The 14,275-nt window shown below is 32.4% G+C and overlaps 1 protein-coding gene across 1 annotated transcript in view; it reads right to left on the bottom strand.

The window, feature by feature from the left end:
* The window catches only part of NOX3 (NADPH oxidase 3), a 97,451-nt gene that overhangs the window by 45,026 nt on the left and 38,150 nt on the right, over positions 1-14,275 (bottom strand). Inside the window, exons 8-10 of the mRNA XM_003769562.2 lie at positions 9,591-9,683; positions 7,037-7,290; positions 3,836-3,998 (exon numbers count right to left, since the gene is read on the bottom strand). Of these exons, the coding sequence (XP_003769610.1) occupies positions 3,836-3,998; positions 7,037-7,290; positions 9,591-9,683 (510 nt within the window). The remainder of the gene's footprint in view (positions 1-3,835; positions 3,999-7,036; positions 7,291-9,590; positions 9,684-14,275) is intronic.

Here is a 14,275-nt window from a genome sequence, read left to right as displayed (position 1 = left end):
CTATTGAAAAAATTTTAAAATGTTATCTATTTTTACCTCCTGTCCAAAGAAGGAATGTCCTTCTCCTCTAGTACCCTATACCTTTTATTGACCATTTTCAATTATAGGTCATGTCTCTCACTGTAAAACTCAAAATAAGGCAACAGTGTGATGCAGTGTCCTCACCACATGTCAAAGCTAATGTAATTTTAGAAATCCTGGAAAGAAGTATAGCTTCTAGAAATAAGGTGTTCCTGTTAGCTGCCCTTGGTCAGAGCACACCTGGAATATATTATTAAGTTCTGGGTACTATAATTCAAGGACATTGCTTAACTGAACATGGTAACCAGGATCATGAAAGGCCTTGAAATCACTTCCGATGAGCCTTAGGAGAAGGGGGAAAAACTTAGAAGGAACATGATAGATGGCTATAAATGTTGCCATCTGGAAGAGACATTCTATTAAGCCTTAGAAGACAGAAAAAAAAAACAAAAATGAAAATATAGGTTTGATATCAAGAAACATTTCCCAACATTTAAAGATTTATAAAAATGCAACCACTTACATTGGAAGATGTTGTTCTTCCCTTTTTGGGAGGGAGATCTTCAAACAAAAGTTAGATTCTTAAGCATTGAGTATGTTTTAATGGGAGCTTCTTTTGGGAATATGAGTTAATCTTTATGGAATCCGATATTTCTTTCAATTGGGAATTCTGAAGATAGCCCATTCTCTTTTGAGAAGACTCTAATTGACAGAAATTTTCTCATGTTGAAAAACAATTTATATTACTTTAGCTTACACCTATTGGTTCAAATTCTGTTCTTATTACACCATTTGAATATATCAACAAAAACTCATTAAGTTGTCTTTAGTATTTTTCAATATCTTTATCCCCTTCTGAAATTTAGCATTCTGGGCAGTTAAGGGAAAGTTCAGAATTTTATTTTATTTTTTAAATTTCTGAGAAAGAAAAGAATTTGTGATGACTACATATTTGTTAAGTAAATTGTTGGCAGAATCTAAGTGAAATAGAATTAGAAATGATTGTGGCACTGCATCATTACCCTGGCATCAAATGATGCGGTATTGTCATGCCACTTTATTCTTAAATTTTATTTGACAATAAGCCTTTTGGGAGATGCAAAAGTCCCAGAATATTAGATCATCAAGATAGGTTTGGCACATAGTAAGCACTTAATAAGTATTTTTACATTTGTTCATTCATTCATCTTTAATGGCTATAAACTTTTTTTTTATTTTATCAATCTGCAATTCACTGTTATGTATATTTTGTTGAGCTTTGAAAAACAAGTTAAAAATCTGACGTTTTCAGGGAAAGAGAAGTCAAATTTTTTAAAATAGCGTAACAGACTTTACGTTTCTGTAATACTTATTCTGGTGCTTTACAAATAGCCATCTTTGATATGTATTAACTGAATCCATAGGCTGTCTTATATGAAAGAGGAATTAGAGAGGTGAATAAATAGGATGGTGTCTTCTATCCCTGGATAATGATTTCATTTTCATTTGGTTTGAAGCTACCAAAATGGTTTTTATTTGGCTTGAGATCATCAGAATGATTTCATCATTTATAATATTTAATTGCTGAAAGGACTCTTTAAAATTAAATTACAAAACAACCTAATGCTGAGATTTTAAAAAGCTCAATGATTTCCCTAAAGTTATAGGGAATATATATATTCCCTATATAGGGAATATATAATATATATAAAGTTATAGACCCTAGCATCTTAAACTGTGCTTCATGATCCCATATGGGGTCTCATAACTGAATATGTGGGTCACAAAATTATGATTTAATGTCAGTAAATACTTGATTTGTATACCTAGCTTATATACCTCTATATTCAGGGTCACATAAAAATTTCTCACATGAAAAGGGGTTGTGACTAGAAAAAAAACAAACTAGTTAACTAGTGGTACATCTGAGCATAAGGCCTGAGTAAAATATCTTTTTTACTCCCTGAAACTAACTGCTGAATGTAGCTTTCTTGGGGCTACATTGGACTTCTTTTTGATTAGAATTAAATTTAACTACTGAGAAGGAATTAGAGATGCACCAAAGGACCATGGACTTGATTATTTAAAAAATACATTTTGATAGCTGTTTTCCAATGTAAATAGTTTCCTTTCTAATCTTGTATATATTTTATGCATTTAAATACTTTATTCTTAGAAGTCTGTAGGATTTGACTGCCAATCCAGTCCAAGATCCTCTGAAAGTGAAAAATCTATGGACAGAGGTAGTTAGGGAATACACAGGGCTAAATTCTTTCACAGATTAACCCTTCTTTCTACTTCCTAATAGTCAAACTCATTTAGTTCCACCTAGATGTGATGACTAACTCAAAAATCATTGTTAACCAAGTTGGTCTAGAGCAGGGCTTCTTAAACTTTTTCCATTTGCAACCCCTTTTCATGGGAGAAATTTTTATGCAACCCTGGCCATATAGGTGTATAAATCATTTTATTGATAATAAATCATAGAGCAATTTATTTTAAAATAATTCTTTGGTATACATATCCATCTATCTAGCTATATAATTTGATCATTTATTAAAGACAATAGCAATTTGCATACTGAGATAGATGTGTTTATTTTTATATAAACAACTAAATCTTGGTGGAATATTTTATATCTATTAGTGTTGTGAATTTTTTTGTGACCACCACATTCAGTTACATGATCCCATGCAGAGTTACAACTTGCAGTTTAAGAAGCTTTGGCCTAGAGTAGTATATCTATGCATATGTGTTGGGGATTGGGTGGGACAGGATAGGGTAGGTAAGGAATAAATAATAGACAAACCTAGAATGTACCTTCTGTTATATAATACTAATCATTAGTTTATGTGAGGTATTGATGGAATTTAACTTTTGTATACCATAAATATCTCCTGAAGACTTAATTAAGACACATTGTGACTTTCATTGTTGCATGGACTTGCCTTTGCTTATCTAATTTATATTTCTGGTAATTCCTGTATTATATTAAGTCTGAAATTTTATTAATTTTTCAAAAGAACTAATTTTTGAAATGATGGGGTAGAACTTCAAAGTTTTTAGCTTCTTATAATATATTCAGATCTTTTGGTATAGTAGTAGCAAGTCAGAGCGTGCAAGAAGTTACTTTTGACTATTGGTAAGAGATCAGGTAGAAGACTGCTTCTAATGCTTCTCTAGTGAGAATAATAAGGGTCTGAATTAAGACCATAGCAGTGAGGAAGTAAAGAAGGAGTCAGAGAGGAGCAACATTTCACAGGAAAATCAAGAGGGCTTAAACAATAAGGGCAGAGAACAGAATCAGACAAACTTGAGACTTTGAGTCTGGGTGATTGGAAGAATTGTGAGACTATTAAGGGATATAGGAAAGAGGGGAAGAGGAGTGGTTGGAAATGAGGAAGATGAAAAGCTTAAGCCCTTATTGTCTCTAGATATTTTCCATGATTCACAAATGGAAGATATTATAATAATACTGCAACAATATTTTTAAACCCAACCTGGCAAAAAAAAAAAATGTTGTCTCTTGGATATAACTACTGTCTCATCACTCGGTCAATTGTCCCATGTCCATATTTTACCAAGATGAGCAATTACATGTTCTATGATGGCAGTGGAGCAATAAAATTTATGTCTTGTCATCTTTAACAAGATTAGATATAACCCTTCTCATAAATATAATACTGAATGGAGATTTTTAAGAACATAAGTGTAGTTAAGGATCCTTGAGTTTATCCCTTGTAGTTAATTAAAATCCTCCCCAAGAATCTGCAGATAATATAAGAAGGCTGAACATTTTGCCCTGGGAAGATGTACACGAATGATTTCTCCATACCTTGGTCAGCTTCAGCTCTGTATGTGGATCACAACATCTGTGGTATATAGATTTCAAAACTGAGGCAAAGGGAGTAACTCCTATTCCTGCAGCAATGCACACACTGACTTGATAGTGAAAAATATCTGTAATAGCAGCTCCAAATGGTCCATCCACTGCCAGTCTAAATGCACAAAATAAAATGCAATTTAATCAGAAAATGTGGTTTCAAGGATGAGTTTTTGAGTTGATTTCCCATTTAAAGATTTACTTAACATATCGTTAAGAAGCATAGCTCTGTGATCAGCCAAGGAAGTTCATTACTAAGAACTTCCTAGACTAGTGAAATAACAAGCCTAGTCCAAAAAGGAAAGAAAAACTCCACAAAAAACAAATGCTATGGGTTTAAGATTGTTCTATTTGGGGAGTTGAAACTTGACTTGAAGATGTATGGGGCTGCTTCCTCGTAGTGACAATGAGGCTGTCGTTATGGGCAGATTCAATTGGCGAAAGGACAGATATTGACTTATTTTGGCACCTCCTGTCTTTCCTATGTGATGGCCTTGCTTTGTAGTCATTGGAAGTTGTGTCCATGGAATCAGGGTTAGAGAAATAAGTCCTTTTTATCTTAAGCTGGGCAAATGAAAAGCAGAAGAACTAAGGTGAGTTGGAAGACCTATATTGCCCTTTTGGAATGCAATTCCCTTCCTTTCTCACTTCTTTAATCAGAAGATTTAGTGTATACAAACTGAGCAGGTATATTGTATGTCATTCAAGTGTAATAGAAAACATTCATTTGGATTTTCTTGGAAATACATTACAAAGTCTGTTCTCAAGGAAATCACTGTACCTTACCTCTATCACAATGTCTAAGCCAAACATATCCCATGATAATGATGTTTTAATTTCTCTATATTTAACATGTTGTTTATGAAATGTTTCTGAGGAAGAATAATTTATACAGAGACCTCTTTTGTAAAGTAAATTCTATTCTTAATATATTGCCATATTACTAGTAAAGGATGATAAAAATGGTCAACATTTATATAACACTTTAAAGTTTGCAAACACTGTTAATTCACTTGATCCTCATAGTGACCTTGGGAGATAAGTGCTATTATTGTGCCCATATTATATATAAGGAAATTGAGACCAAGAGAGGTTAAATAACTTACTCAGAGTCACACAGTTTCTCTATGGAAAGATTTAAACTCATGTTGAAGTTCAGCAAAATATGCTCAAAGGGCTACAAGATTGTGCATACTAACAGTGTCTTTACTGGGTCTATATCCCAAAAGGATCATAAAGGAGGGGAAAGGACCCACATGTACTTTTTAAGTATTGTATCAGCCCTTTTTGTAGAGGCAATGAAATATAAATTAAATAGATGCTATGAGTTGGAGAATAACTGAATAAGTTATGGTATGTGAATCTAATGAAATATTATTGTTCTATAAGAAACGATCAATAAGCTGATTTCAGAAAAATCTGGAAAGAATTACATGAACTGATATTGAATGGAGTGAGCAGAACAAAGAGGACATTGAACACAACAACATTTAGATTATGTGATGATCAATTGTGAAGGAGTTGGCTCTTTTCAACAACGAGGTGATTCAAGGCAGTTCCAAAATGCATCTGATGCAGAGTGCCATCTTCAATCAGAGAGAGAATTATGGAGACAGAATGGAGAATAGTATTTTAACCTTTTGCTATTGTTATTGGTTTCCTTATGTGTTTTTTTCTTGTGTTTTTTCCCCTTTTGCTCTGATTGTTTTGTGCAACATGATGAATATGGGAATATGTCTAGAAGAACTGCACATCTATGTCAGATTGCTTGCTGTCTTAGAGAAGGAAGGAGAAGAAGAGGGAGAAAAATTTGGAATACAAAGTTTCGCAAAGCTGAATATTGAAAACTATTTTTGTATTTATTTGGAAAAATAAAAATTTTTTAAAAAAGGAAAAAAAAAAACCCAGCCTAAGACATTTACTGATTAAGTTGCTTAACACCTCAGCTTCAGTTTCCTCACCTGTAAAATGGGGATAATAACAATACCTGTTTTATAGGGTTCCTATCAAGATAGATGAAATAAAACATGTAAGCCTCTTTGCAAATCATAAAGAAGTACATAAATATTTGTTATTATGACTTAAAATTTCCTCAGCATGCTTTGCTTGTTCTGCTCAGTTTCAAAGAGAACCAAGATCAATAGGTGGAGTTAGTGACACAAATATGATTTGATGTAGTATTTTATAAAAGTAATCTCTAAGTATATTACACATTCCCTCTTACTAGGAATCTTCAAGTCAATCAATCAGTCAATCAACAAGGATGTGTTAATTACATACTATGTACTTTAATATTCAAATAATAGAAAGGTTAAAATGAAATCGCAACTGCCCTCAAGAACTTAAAGTCTTTCGAATAAAACCTGGATGGTCATGAGTTGATTATAATTAAGGGATACTTGTTAAAATATTTCTAGATAGCTTAAGAGCTTTCAACTGATATTTTGTTGTTCTATTAATTCTTTACTTTTCACAGAATGGATACAACTCACACATGTGATGCTTCTAGGACAAAGATACTACAAATTCTGTCTTTCTTAATCAATTATGACTTAATTTGTTTCACTTGAATATTTTTTTCTATAATATTCCTGGATAAATTTCCTCAGTGCTGTACAGGATTTTCTAAAGTACTCTGATACACAGATTCTCTCTTTCTTTTTCTTTCTTTTCTTTCTTTCTTTCTTTCTTTCTTTCTTTCTTTCTTTCTTTCTTTCTTTCTTTCTTTCTTTCTTCCTTTTTTCCTTCCTTCCTTCCTTCCTTCCTTCCTTCCTTCCTTCCTTCCTTCCTTCCTTCCTTCCTTCCTTTCTTTCTTTCTTTCTTTCTTTCTTTCTTTCTTTTTTTTTTTTTTTTTTGTTGTTTTGCTGAGGCAATTGGGGTTAAATGACTTGCTCAGGGTCACAGAGTTAGGAAGTGTTTAATGTCTGAGGTCAGATTTGAATTCAGGTCCTCCTGACTTCAGGGCTGGTGCCCTATCCACTGTACCACTCAGCTGCCCCTGATACATAGATTCTCAAAATGAAAGAAAGAAAATGCATGAGATACAGCCTTACCCTCACAACCTTGGAGAGAAGTATTATTGTCTACTCTTTTGATGAAGATAATTTTTTATAATGCATATAAAAATACATTAAAATGAAATTTGATCCTAACCTTGGAAGCATCCACGGTTCCTTAAATGATGTTTCTTCTGCTCCAAAAGCCTTAAACAAAGCTTCTGTCCAATCACCTGCAACACGTATATGTACACTAAAAAAGTCTTCTTCAGGGGCTGAGGTGAGAGTGAAAGGATGCCATTCCAACCGGGAAATGGAAGGGCACTGCAAAAAGATGTATTGTCCAGGCTTCATTTTAAAATCACGCTTTTTCATATGAAGTTCCAGGACTTCAGAAGGATGAGTTATCACCTAAATCATAACAAGATAGTGATTTGCATTTTCATTCAAATTTAATTACAGGAAAGGAAGAATGAAATGGTCTGTGAAAGTACCTCTGAGGCTCTTTTAACTTGCTTTGGCATTCACTATCATCTTTAAGGTTTATGTTAAAAAAAAAAAAGAAAGAAAAATACAAAGCTACTTTTTTTTTTTCTAAGTACGGGACAACATGTATAATATAGGTAACTCTTATCTGAGGAGCAGCAGTACCCAGGCAATGACTGTTTGACCTATATTTTGAGACTTTCCCAGGAGTATGCTTAACTAAGTCAAAGAAATTATAGACTAACAAGATTTTCTACTCAAATATGTTTCTTTGATAAAAAATAGAACTCTTTATTATATAGATTTAACAAGAACTTAATATTCATAATTACATACAAAAATATTTTTTCATGCTTAGGTTTTACTTTTGATTATTGGTTTTTTAGTTACTTAATTTTACTAAATAAATCATACCTATCAATAATCTATAACTCTTCTCACACTCCTTAATCTAACATTGTATTTCCTTCAAACTCTAAAGAAAAATAACTTCCATATTCACTGTAGACATTTCCTTAGAGTTAAACGTCTGTGTGGGCAAAGTGACTGGTTCTGGCTTAAAATTTCAGGGCAATGTAACATCAAGATTTTTTTTTCAGCTGAATAAACAAATTAATTCACCTGCTGGATTACTTGATTTAATCTATAAAGATTAAATCTAATTAGAATAATAGAGTAATACACAGATTCAACAAATCAGTTTTCAAAAGTATAAGTTGGAGGACTGGAGTTTTAAGTGAGCAGCACAATTATTTAGCATCTGAAAAAGTGGATGCAATCCTAGGCTGCATTAAGAACTAGGGAGAAAATAATCTCATTGAAGATTGCCCTGGTCAGGCTACATCTAGAATATGGTTCCCAGATTTAAGTATTACATTTTAGGGAAGACAGTGTTAGTTTGGGAAGCATCCAAAAGAGGATAACAAAAATCGTGATGAATCTAGAGATCAAATCTTCTGGGTATCAGTTGAAAGAATTAGGATAATTAATTTAGAGAGGCCTGATGGATTTAGGGGAGAAACATGATGACTATTTCCAAGTATCTGCAAGGTTATCATGCAACACAATTAAATTTGTATCATAATAGGAAAAATCCTAAACTTAGTCAAAAGAACCTAAATTCAAATCACAACATTGATATTTAGTACCTGTTTAACAGTGGACAATTTATTTAAAATCTTTGGATCTCAGTTTTTCCATCTGTAAAAAATGAGTGTGCAGGGGCAGCTAGGTGACACAGTGGATAGAGCACCAGTCCTGAAGTCAGGAGGACCTGAGTTCAAATATGACCTCAGACACTTAACACTTCCTGGCTATGTGACCCTGGGCAAGTCACAACCTCAACTGCCTCAGCAAATTAGAAAAAAAATGAGTGTGTTAGATAAAAGATATGTAAATACCCTTCAAATCCTAAAACTGTTTTCCTAAGATCCTATCCTTGTCTCCTAAGGATTGAAAAAAGAAACAATGGGGGCAAGTTGCAAAGGCAAATATAGATTTTAAATGAGGAAAAAAATAATTCCAGCAAATATAATAATCTCAAAATTAAATGAACAATCTCATAGAGAGGTTCGCCCTCTTTTCATGAGGCCTTCAAATAAAAACTTAATGACCACTTCAGTATGTTATAAAAAGTTTTATACAAATAGGGGCTGAATTAAATAAGGGACTTCCTTCTAATTTTTGAGGTTCTGTGATTGTGTGAAAGATAGATTTTCCTAGACTATGAGAAGAAGAAGAAAAAAATTTCAATATCTATTTATGTTTTCTGGATCTCAGACTAGCTACTCTTTATGTATCTGGATAAGAATCATAAACATTTCTTCTTGTATAGAAACAAAAAGAAGTGACTCTTTCCTGTGTTTGTATGGGATGGAAGAGACAAGACAGGTGAAGTTAGGAGCAGATACGTCCAGTTCAAAAATGTCACTGCAGGACTATTTTTCAGAAAAGTTGAGGTAAAAAGAAATATGGTGGAGTCTCTATCACTGTCTCATAAACTATTGGCAGAATTCTGTAAACTGGTCTGATCACTAAACCTACCTTCTCTTATATAAAATTAGTCACACTAAAAGATGCTCAGGATGCAAGCAATTATTAGAACACAAGATGAGCCTCTAAATTATAGACAGTCCTGCAATAAAAATGGCAAATTAAAACTTGGTCTAATAAAAATTTTTCATCTACACTCTGGCTTTTATTCCTACATAAAGCTGCATACATACCTTAGTAATGACAACTTTCTGTTGAAATCGCCAGAACCTAATTATCTCTTCACACATATACAAGACCACAGGGCCTAAAACCCATTTCCAAGCCTGTAGAGAACAGTAGAAAGAAAAAAGGGAAATGAAAATATGATCTCAATATTTTTGCTCTGGACGAAGCCAATATATGACATGATGGGATTAGGATATTTCCTTGTAACTCTTGCTGATTATCTTAGAGCTAATATCATTTTACTAAATGCTAAACTATTCAATTAATCTCTGAAGTCCATGGGAAGTGCTTATTTAAGGGATTAAGCCACTTGGTATTGATGTTTATGCTTACTTGATCAATGATACCTTTATATAATTAGAAAAAATTGAATTCTCAGAGATAAGAACATTGAGAACATACTTTGATTGAGAGAGAATCATAAATGCTTCTAATTCCTCTAAAGTCCAAGGTTTATAAAGTAACACTAATGAATTCACAACTTGATAACATTATACTACTAATCGATGATTTTGGTCTATGCTGTCTTGTGAGTTGGGGATTTATATATCCATATACAACCTTGTGGAATGTAAAGTATCAGGTTCATTGCAAAGTATATCAGTGACAAGTTTACCAAGTCAACGGAAAAGAATAACTATCAGGAAAACTCTGATCTTGAAACGATGGTCACCCCAAATTTACATGTACGAAAAAAGAAATGTTTGGACTACTCCTATAATCAATTAATCAAATTCCTACTAAAATATAAGTTCCTTGAAGACAGACCTTTTTTCTTAATATCTTTGTATTTCTCATAGTTCCAAAGGAAAGAATAAGTATATACTTAGATAAATGAGTGAATGGACTAATCAACTGCTCTTCTCTTTTGCATATTAAGTGTGGTGGTAGTTATAGGAAAAATATAAGATTTATTTTTTGAGAAGCTTAGAATCTCCAGTCTCCACTAGCCAAATTTTATTTATTTTAATTCAAAACATTTATTAATTACCTACATGAAGCTAACAGGGAAGGTAGATGGTGCAGTAGATAAAATATCTGGCTGGGAGTTAGGAATACTCATTTCCCTGATTTCAAATACAGCCTCAGAAATTTACTAAGTGTGTGATGCTGGGCAAATCACTTAACCCTATTTACCTCACTTTCCTCATCTATAAAATGACCTGGAGAAGAAAATGGCAAACTGCTCTAGCATCTTTGTCAAGAGAACCCCAAATGGAGTCATGAAAAGTAGGACATGTCTGAAAATGACTGAACAACAACAATATTAGGCTTAGTAGATGGGCATATGAAAGCAAAAACAAAAGTCCCCTCCCTCAGGGAACTTACGTTTTACTAAGGGGAAGACAACGTGTATACTGATGAATAAATATGAAATATGTACAAAATAATAGAAAATGAAGTTAACAGGGAAGAGATTTTAAGCAGCTGGGAAGGAAATCCTCATGTAATAGTGATATCTTAACTTTGTAGAGTAATTTACAATATAATTTAAGGTACAGTGGAAAGATTATTGAACATGGTATTGAATAACTTAGGTTTCTATTTTGGCTTTGTCTTTGTGACTATAGAGAAGTTACTGAACCTGCTTGGGCTTCAGCCTACTCTACTAGGAATGAAGGTGTTGTTTTAGATGGGTTCTGATGTCTCTTCCAACATGAGATCTATGACCTCATGATTCTACTCCATGTCCCTTTGGTTGTACAAGTCTATCTGCAAATTTCCTAAAGAAACATTATTGTTAGTCTAAGCTCCTTATTCACTACATTGTCTACTTTTGTCCTGGCACCTTTAACACCATTTTGTGGATAAGGTCTATGTCTAACACTGCTTTTGCAATTCCATAACACTGAATTGACTGTTAGCCACATAATGGAAACTCAATAAATACTTTTTGATTGATTGCTTTACTTTTCCAATCTTCCATAACTTTCTTTTCAGGTTCCTGACCTTTTTCTTCCAATTACTTTGAGTAAAGTACTTCTGTTTTACTTTTGCAATAGCTAAGTTTTAGTTCTTGCTGTTCTTTTTGGCTCTTTTGTTTGCCTCTGGGTCTATTCTCCCCTCAAAAGTCAACATTCACTAGATGCACTGCCTTACCTGCATCAACTCTCTTCTAAAATTCAGCACTAATCTTATAAATCTTATACACCAAAGGTTTGTTTTATATTGACAGTGTGAAGCACATTTAAACCAATCATCCTCCCCTCAAAAAGACTTAGGATTTGTATTGAGCCAGATAAGATATGAACTATTTCTTCATCAGTATTAGAGGAATTGTGAATGGATAGATTGAAGGGGAAAGAAGAAAGATTATGGCAGGAGATATGGCCAAGAAAGGGGTAGAAATGAAAGGAGCAGGTGAAACAATAAATTGATAATTTTCCTCCTCTATATAAATCTTGGGGGGTCTCTGGAGAAATAGGTTGCACAGAAATCATAGATAGAATTTTTCATACATGAGCCAATAGTCTCATGATTTATATTTGAATTTCTGAACAAGACATATTTTTCTCATGCTTAAATATCTGATCTCTCATTTTTCTTTGTCAGCTGAATGTAATAAACATTTTTTTCTTTTTAGTAATTCACATTCATATGGGACCAAATTATCCAGATAATCATCAACTTTGTACTTAAATTTTGAACTTCTTAAGAGCAGGAACTTTGTCTTATTTTTTGTTACATCTCTGAATCCCATAATGTTAGATATAAAAAAGACCTTAGAGATCATCTACTACAACATTCTCATTTTACTCAGTTAAAAAATAGATTAGTGAATAGTCTTTCAATTTTACTACTTTTTTCAAAGAACCAGCTTTTAGTTTTCATCTTCTCTATTTTGTCATCTAATTTTAAGAGGTCCCCTTTTATGCTCATTTTAGCATTGTTTATTTGATTAAGTAATTATAGATTTAGATTTGGAAGGGACCTTAGGAACAAAGAGATTAAGTGATTCTTAACATCACATATAGTTAGTAAGCAGTTCTAATTCCAGTGCTCTATTCGCTACAATTTTCTGCTTCTTGTTAGATCTTTAGTTTTTTTTAAAAAATGCATACTCAGTTCATCAATTCTCTTTTTCTCTGTTTTGTTAAGACATAATTTTGTTTTCAGATGTACTTTTTCTTATGGGACTTTTTTAAAACTTAAACCTGCTGCCCCTAAATTTTCTTTCTTTCTTTCTTTTTTTTTTCTTTTTTTTTTTTTTTGCTATTATCCTCTTTTATATTAGGTAGTATTTCTAAGATTTTTTTTGACCTACTTATTTAGTATGTCATTAAGTTTCATTTAGGTTCTTTAGGTTAGCTTGGCATATTGTCTCTTTTTCCTTATGTTTGTCCTTTTCCTTATGTTTTGCTTTTTATGTTTATGTATAGTTTTATTTTTATAAAGATAATGGTTTAGTCTGAGAAATATGCATATTTTTAAAGTCTCATTCAGATGATGTCATAAATCTTTTAAATCTAACTTTTCTAATGTTTTTAGCTCTATATTTTCCTTTTTAAAATTTGTTAGACATTCAGTTTTGAGAGAGACATTAAAGTCTTAAAAAGTATTAACAAATGAACAAATCAATCAACAATTATTGTTTTGTGTGCTAGGTGGATCCATTTGCAATTCAGTTAACTTTTTTTTTTTACATAATTTTAAAACATTGATATTGTTTTAATGTACATTGAACACATAAATACAACATAGTATCCTTGATCTCTAAAATGATATGTTTCTATTTTTGCTTTGTGTTTACAAGATTGAAACCTGTGTTTATTTGGTATTAGCTATATGTAGTAAATTTGATTTCCAACTTTCATTTTCATTTCACACAGATCTTTATCTTTTGAAAATGTTTTTTCCATGCAGCAAATTGTTGAAGTTTTATTTTCTTACAATTTCTGCTATTCCCTTTCAATATTATTGGATTGCTTAATCTATTCACCTTTAAGATTACACATCAGTTAGGATTATATTTTTCTTCATTTATTTCTTTTGTGCTGATTTTTAATCCCGCCTCCTTTAAGTGGACATCTCTATAACTAACTTTATTTATATCAGTTGGATGCTAATCTATTCATACAGGTGTGCCCTCTATTCCCTTTGGACTGTCTTTGAATTTTCTTAAATTAATAGTTTCTCATTGTTTCATTTTTATCAATTCATTCATCATCCTTGCTCCTATTTTTGAGTCTTCCCTTTCTCCACTTCAGAATCTTCACCCCTACCTTAACTTATATAACATTATTTGGTGGCACTCTTTTCTAAGAAGTTTTTATTTACTCTACTCCCTTTTATATCTACTCCCTTTAAGATTACAGTGAATTAGATTATCTCACTTGTGTGTTGTATTATGTTTTCACTTATTCCTTCATATGTACCTTATAAAGTATTTTCTGGCATATCAAATCTGAATTCCCTTCTTTATGCTCTTTACATGTTGATGTGTTTTTAGATCTCACTATATTCTCTCCTTCATATGTATGATTTATGTATTCATTCATTTATTTTATATGCCTTTTTTTTGTAGGGCATTTCTTCTATTATGCTTCACTGTAAGAATTATCATTTTAGGAAAAAAGCATTGTTGCATGGACAGCATCACTGTATTTGAAATTATAGTGACATTCTGCTCTTTATCCTTTCAATGATCATTCAGTTCTTTGAGGAGCAGGCTGCCCTATTTTTGATTCCA

The sequence above is a fragment of the Sarcophilus harrisii genome, chromosome 4 (genome assembly GCF_902635505.1).
Source record: "Sarcophilus harrisii chromosome 4, mSarHar1.11, whole genome shotgun sequence".
Classification (NCBI taxonomy): domain Eukaryota; kingdom Metazoa; phylum Chordata; class Mammalia; order Dasyuromorphia; family Dasyuridae; genus Sarcophilus; species Sarcophilus harrisii.
This window is presented reverse-complemented; position numbering and strand designations above follow the sequence as displayed.